We start from the raw sequence: 6441 nt of genomic DNA on the forward strand, positions 1-6441 counted from the left end.
GCAGGCCTGGGATCAGTGTGGCACTGTATGCCGCCCACTAGATCCCCATACCCTTGGCGAGGGAGGGGTTAAAACAACAAAGAAAGCCCCATGTAGCGAGAGAGGGTGCGCACACGCAGACCCCCACTAGAGAGGGGGTGCTGTCTCCTGCTTTGTCAATCAAAGAGACAAAGCCAACAACCGAAACGAACACTGCCATCGAGTCGACGCTGAGGAGCGCAGAGCGACCCTCCGGACAGGGTAGATCAGCCTCTGTGGGTTCAGAAACTGTGACACTTTAGGGGAGTACCCCCTCATCTTTCGGCTGCTGGGCACCTGGTGGTTTCGAACTGCTGCCCTTGTGGTCAGCAACCCAAGCATAACCACTACACTGCCAGCCCTCCAATCAGAACGCAGGCCCCACCTCCAGGCAACCTCCAGGCCACGCCTTGCACCCCTACTGCCCTTGCCCCTCACCCCAGCTTGTGCCCTCTGTGTCCCCCTCCCCCAGGAGTGAACCAGCAGGCGAGCAGGCAGTGAAGTAAGTATTTATTGTCTCCTGGGGCAAGTGTGTGATTCCCTCCCCGCCAGCCACCTCCAGGGACCCCAGGTTTCCTCCCCAACTTTTTCAGTAAAGCCCCCCTACCCCGCGCCCCTGGAGGGAGGGCACAGGGATTGTGGGGTGAGACTGGGAAGCTCATGCCCAGGCCCCGGTCGCGCGGAGGGCGGGGAAGGGGGCACGGGGTACCGAACCCGTGGGGAAGTGGGGGTAGGGGTGGCAGTCGGGGGGTGGGGGAGGGGGCGGGCGGCGGGGAAAGTCAGCCACGTGGGCGGCTGCGGTGGCGGCGGGAAGCCCTGGGCGCAGGCACGTAGCGCCGGATCCAGGACAGGTAGGAGGAAACTCGCGCATACACTCCTGGGAAGCCCAGCTCAGCGCAGCCCCGACTGAAGCTCACCACCGCCACCTGCAGCCAGTGCCCGCTTCCCAACTGGCAGACCAGGGGGCCTCCGGAGTCACCCTGCAAGAGGCACGGGGAGGCCTGAGCTGGCCCAGCTCAGGGAGACTTTGGGGGCGGGAAAGGCAGACAGGTGTAGGAAGCAAGACCCCAGCTCCCTGCCAGCAAGCTCGCTCCCGCTTTTGCTTTGAGGATTCCAGGCTCAGAGAAGTCAGTAACTTGCTGAAGGTCACCCAGCTGGTGAAGATCGGAGCCATGCTGGGGTTCAAGCCCTTTCTGAAATGGCGGTTTCCAAAGCAGGAATGCTTTCTCGGGTTCAGTGCCTCCCTCCTAGGCTGCTAGGGCCTGGGGGACCCAATCACGGGAGGGGTCTCCCTGCCTCCTGAGGCCCTTTGAGGACAGCCCCAGAGGTGCAGCTTCAAACCCGCCAGCCACTCTGGCGAAAGGCAGGCTGTCTGCTTCCACTACAGTCTCTGAAACCCCGGGGAGCAGGTCAACGCTGTCCTATGAGGTCGCGAGGAGTCAACATCGACTCCACAGCTGTGAGTGTGGTTCAATGGTTCCGTGGTTCCGTGGCTCTGCGGGTTAGGCATGGAGCTACTAACTGCAAAGTCAGCAGCTCAAAGTCACCAGCCACTCCTCGGGAGAAAGAAGAGGCTGGCGGCTCCCATAAGCACTGACGGTCTGGGAACCCACACTCCAGGTTCCTGGGAGTTCAACGACAGAGTGGCAGTGGGGTTGGGTGGCAGCCACAGCTGGATTTCCTGTGCGTCCTCATGCCAGGGTCACTCTGAACTCCTTATGCAGGCAAGGACAGGGGGGCAAAGGGCAAAGTACCTGCCCCGTGGAGGAGGGGCCGCAAGGTGTCACTCCCTCCCTCCCTGCAACCTGGACCCCACCATCTCCTGGGTCACTTGGCAGCAGAGAGGGATGTAGGGAAGTACGGTGGGGCACCGGCCCCACCACTGTCGCACCTGGCCTTCGAGGGTCCCAGACAGCTGGAGCAAACTGTGGCCCCCTCCTCAGATAAGGGGAGGCCCTCAGCCTGGCAGCTGCGACTGTGACTTTGCTTGGAAGGAAGGCTGTCGCCGGGCCGATGAGTGGGGTTGGCATGAGGGCACAGTGGAGGTAGGTGACCCTGATCTCCTGAGTGCTGGCCTTGTAAAAAGGGGGCGCACAGAAGGGGAGAAGCCGTGGGGAGCTGGAGGCAGAGAAGGGTGGGTGCTGCCCCGGGGCAGGGAGCTCCTGTGGCCACCAGTGTCTGAAAGAGGCTGACCCTGATGACCCCGAGCTGGGGCTTCCAGTAGCCCCACCCTCTGCCCTTTGGGGCCTCGTGACCCCTCAGGACTAACCTCGCAGAATCCTTTTCTGCTCTGCAAGTAGCCGGCGCACAGCATCTCGGGGTAGATGGGCTCGGGCGCATAGAGCTGCTGGCAGTTCTGGGAACTGATGATACGCACGTCCACCTCCTGCAGCCAGGAAGGCTTGGGCAGGGTCACTGTGGGCAGAGAAGTGGTCAGCAGGAGCCTTCCCAGGGTTCTTAGTTTGAAGGTGTCAGAGGATGAGGCTGCGGGCAGGGCCCAGGACAGGGCTCAGAGCCCACGGAAGGGTGTGCCAACCCTGTCTCCCACACTCTCCAGGATGAGTCCTGCCTGGTGACAGGCCTGCCCTCCCAGCCCAGCCCCAGCCTCACAGGCCTCACCGCTCTGCTTGATGTCGCCCCAGCCGGCCACCCAGCACAGGGTGCCTATGGGGAAGTGGGTGCCTGGTGAGACCAGCGGCACAGGCTGGATGGAATGGGAGAAGGCGATGGGGTGGGCCAGCTTCAGCAGGGCCACGTCCCCTCCCTGGAGTGCATCCCCGTTGTAGGAGGGGTGCCAGATGGCATGGGCGACAGGCACCAAAGCTGAGCCTGGCGGATGGGAGTAGAGCAGCACCTCCCCCAGCTGCACGCTCAGGTCTCCGGTTCTCTTAGGGCTGAGGAGGAAGCAGGGGTGAGGCTGAGAGGGTGGCAGGTGCTTCTGGGCTGTGCAGGAGGGAGGTAGCCAACATCTGAAGGCCCCTGAGGAGAAACAGGACTTCCAGGGGCTGGCCAAGGCTGCCCACAGCTGGGGATAAGCAGGGCTCACCTGGTCACGCAGTGGGCGGCAGTCAGCACCCACTGGGCACTGATGAGGCTGCCCCCGCAGACATGGTGCCCATGCTCACGGAGGCTGACCTGCCAGGGCCACTGGTTGGGTGAGGCGACTGTACCCCCAACAATGCGGGCCTCAGGGACTAGGCCACTTGCTGAGGGAGAGATGGGGGTGTATGAGAGGGTGAGTGAGACCAAGCACACCCCCTTTTTGCACGCTAGGGCCGCTGGACTAAGCAAGCGGCCAGTGAGGGCCTGGAATTGGCCTCACACTCTCCATTCCGTCCTCTGGGCTCAGCGCCCTAAACCTGGAGCACTGCTGCCCCTGGGGATTTCTGCTGCATGGTGGCACCACCAGGGGTGGTGATGGGGTACCTCCTGTGCCGTGACACAGATTTCCTGGAAGTTCAAAGCCTGAGGGCTCAGGAAGCGGGGGTCAGGCCCCCAGCTCTGGGTCTGGGTCTGCAGGTCTCTGAGGACTTGGAGTGGGGAGGAGAGGACACACCAGTGAGGCCCACACTCGCATGCTCCCCACTCCTCAGAAGGACAGATGGACAGGGATGGATCATGTCCCCTTCCTCACACCAGCCTCCCCATCTCTTGGGTCTACAACCAGCACGATGCCTGGTACAGAGGACATGCAGGGACTGGAAAGTGGAAGGGGGTGTTGTGGCCCCCACGCCCCTGAGAAGACACCCTTGGGGACACGCAGGATGGAGGGGCTGTGGCTACTTTTGGTGCCATGGGTGGTGACCAGCGCCCCCATGCCACCCCCACGCCCACCCCCGGCCTCAGACTCACCCCTTTCTCCCAGGAAGGGAAGCATCAGGAGCACCAGCAGCAGCCACATCTGGGGGGAGGTGACAAGAGCAGAGAGTGGACTGGATTCTTGGCCAACAGGGTCTTCTTCCCCTGGAGTCTCTGGCACTGCTGCCCTCAGAGCCCAGGCTATGCCACCCGGTCTGCCGGTGGCAGTGCCCAGGCCAAGCCCATGTGTCCCCAGCTGCAAGTCCTGCTCATAACCCCTGGCCCTCAGGCTTCTGGAGAAAAGGGGAGCTTGGTGGTGACCCTACAGTGGCTTGAGGTCCTAGGTGGCTTCCATTTCCCACCTACCTCAGCGGTCCCCACCACCCCCAGTCCTAGGACACAGTGCCTACAGCCAGAGAGGTCTAGCACCCATGAAGTTTCTGTCTGTACTTCCATCCCCAGACTTACTCTCCCGGGGGCAGGGAAGTGCCTACAGTGGGGCCTGAAGACCAGGGACTCAGCCCAGGGACTCGGGGTTCTTCCTGCACTGATGTCCACAGCCTATTCTGTGCCATCTGGCTGTCCTGGCCAGTGTCCCTGCGTGCCGAACTGCGCTGGCCCTCCCTACCTCGTGACAGCTCTCCCTCCCCATCTCCAGCCTCCCGAGGCCCTGGAAGTACAGGGCTAGGGGAGAAAGCCTGGCTCCTGTATGGGGGCCGACCAGGGGTCAAGTGGATGGTTGGATTTGGGGGCCCTAGGGTCTTGGGGTTCCCCTTGTACCAAGGCAACCTTTGACTTGTTTCATGGGTGTTTGATTCCTAATGGGCTTGTGCTGAGTGCCCCCTCAACCCTGCAGATGAAAAAGGTCAGCCCTCCCCATGCCTGGCAGCTGGGCAGCTCTTGGTCCCTGCCCTGACCCTCCCTGGTTTCCACTCAGCACTCCCTGTGTCCTGTCCCTGGGCCTGGGTCATTCTGGTCAGAAAGGGTCCCCGCCTTGGGTTGAGGTGGTGGTGCCCTCTGTACCCTGAGGTGACCACAGGGTGTTCTGGGACACCCCTGCATCCTCCTGTCTGGAGGCCAGCCTCTGACCAGTGGCTGAGAGGGAAGCCCTGGTGGGCAGTGACAGGGCCTGGATTAAATGTTGCGGGGACCCCACTGTGCCCCCACCCCAACCGAGCGTGCCTGCTCTGCTCCCTGAACCCCCCGGTAGTCACCCCCTGGCATGAGACTGCTGCAAACCAGGCTGGACTGGAAAAGGGAGTTCTGCCACGCTGGCGGTGGAGCCTGTAGCCAGCTGGCAGTTAGGGGCTCAAGGCAGGGAGGCAGAAATCCGGCCCCCACCCCACAGAACATTGTTGACTCTGGCAGGCCCCCAGCAGGCAAGAAGAATGATGTCCTCCTCCCCAGGCCCGCCCTCCCGCCTCGGCCACTGGCACCATGGGTCCCGGGGTGGGCTCTTGTCCCCTAAGAATGAGAAGGCAAGAGTAGGGCCTTCCAGAGCAGAGCGTGCACAGAGGGGCTGGTCCCTACGGATTCCCACTTGCTGCAGTGCCTGCTTTCAGGAAGTCTCGGTTTCCTCATTTGGAAGGTGGGCATTGCCTGCAGAATAGCGGAGTGTATTGTCCATGCCAGCCCCTGTATACAAGCTGTTCACGGACACCGTAGTGCCTGGAAGCTGGCAATGAGTCCTTCAAGGGGTGGCCTGAGGGACTGCAGCTGGGCGCCAGGGATCCACCCCACCCCACCCCACCCCACTTCCCGCCATTGGACTTTCAACAGCTGTTATTTCGATAGTGGGTCTCCAGGCCTTTCTGCATAGGCACTTCTGGGTAGCCCGGAGCCTCTAGTTCTTCTGGTTAGCAACTGAGAACTTTTGCCTGTGTGGTGTTAGCTGTTGTGCATCACCTGGGGAGTCATAACCCTGTAGCCACACCCATCCCCCCACCCCCAGAATAATAACAGCGCCATCTGCCCCTGAGCCAGCTCCAACTTACTGGTTGCCCACCCCATGTGGGTGGGAGGGGACCATGCTCCCTCCCCTGGCTCTTCCATGGGAGATTGCCAGCATCTTTCTTTGGCAGGGACACTGGATGGGCCCCAGTCTGCAACCTCTGTTAGAAGCCCAGCAGGACAGGGACGCCCAGGTCCTGTCTAGCAGTGGGAAGGGACTGATTCACTTGGGTGTGTTGCCCGCAGGGCATTCTCCCAAGAGGATCGAGCCAGCACCTAAAGGTCACCCTTTGGTGTGTGGGTCCACTGACATGGCCTTTTTGAAATGACAGGGATGGAAGGGTGGGGGCAGATCAGCAGCTGCCAGGGGAAGGACAGGCAAGGAGGTGGGAGGGGTGGGTTCTCTGTATTTTGATAAAGATAGGGCGGTGGAGAGACAGACCTGCAGGGCCCAGCTGCCCAACATCGGGTGGTAGGAAGGATGATGAGTTTTCTTGACAGCTGGTGGAGACTCCAAGCCCACTGGCAGCCCTTGTGGTCCATGGATCCTGGTGTCATTTGGTGTCACCCCCCCCCCAAGTGACATCACCCTCCAGCAAGGGGTGTGGGAAGAGAGATCAGAAGAGACAGGGAAACAAAGAAAGACAGGGCGATAAAGACAGGGAGACACAGAGA

The 6441-nt window shown here is 61.6% G+C and overlaps 1 protein-coding gene across 1 annotated transcript; it reads right to left on the reverse strand.

Annotated features, from left to right (window-relative positions):
* Positions 1-797: 797 nt before the first annotated feature.
* On the reverse strand, positions 798-3919 carry LOC142422862 (serine protease 33-like). The gene is made up of 5 exons (XM_075528094.1): positions 3871-3919; positions 3065-3224; positions 2638-2912; positions 2288-2433; positions 798-998 (listed from the first exon to the last, which is right to left on the reverse strand). The coding sequence occupies exons 1-5, from the start codon at positions 3917-3919 to the stop codon at positions 798-800; spliced, it is 831 nt and encodes a 276-aa protein (XP_075384209.1).
* Positions 3920-6441: the final 2522 nt, after the last annotated feature.

The sequence above is a fragment of the Tenrec ecaudatus genome, chromosome 12, assembly GCF_050624435.1.
Source record: "Tenrec ecaudatus isolate mTenEca1 chromosome 12, mTenEca1.hap1, whole genome shotgun sequence".
In the NCBI taxonomy this organism is placed as follows: domain Eukaryota; kingdom Metazoa; phylum Chordata; class Mammalia; order Afrosoricida; family Tenrecidae; genus Tenrec; species Tenrec ecaudatus.

What these genes read in the sequence shown, in the direction of transcription:
- LOC142422862 (XM_075528094.1), bottom strand. Translation starts at nt 3,919, where the DNA reads ATGTGGCTGCTGCTGGTGCTCCTGATGCTTCCCTTCCTGGGAGAAAGG. An exon ending in GGGCGACATCAAGCAGAGCG is followed by an intron (nt 2,434 to 2,637) that starts GTGAGGCCTGTG and finishes CTCTGCCCACAG; the next exon opens with TGACCCTGCCCAAGCCTTCC. An exon ending in GCAGAAAAGGATTCTGCGAG is followed by an intron (nt 999 to 2,287) that starts GTTAGTCCTGAG and finishes TGCCTCTTGCAG; the next exon opens with GGTGACTCCGGAGGCCCCCT.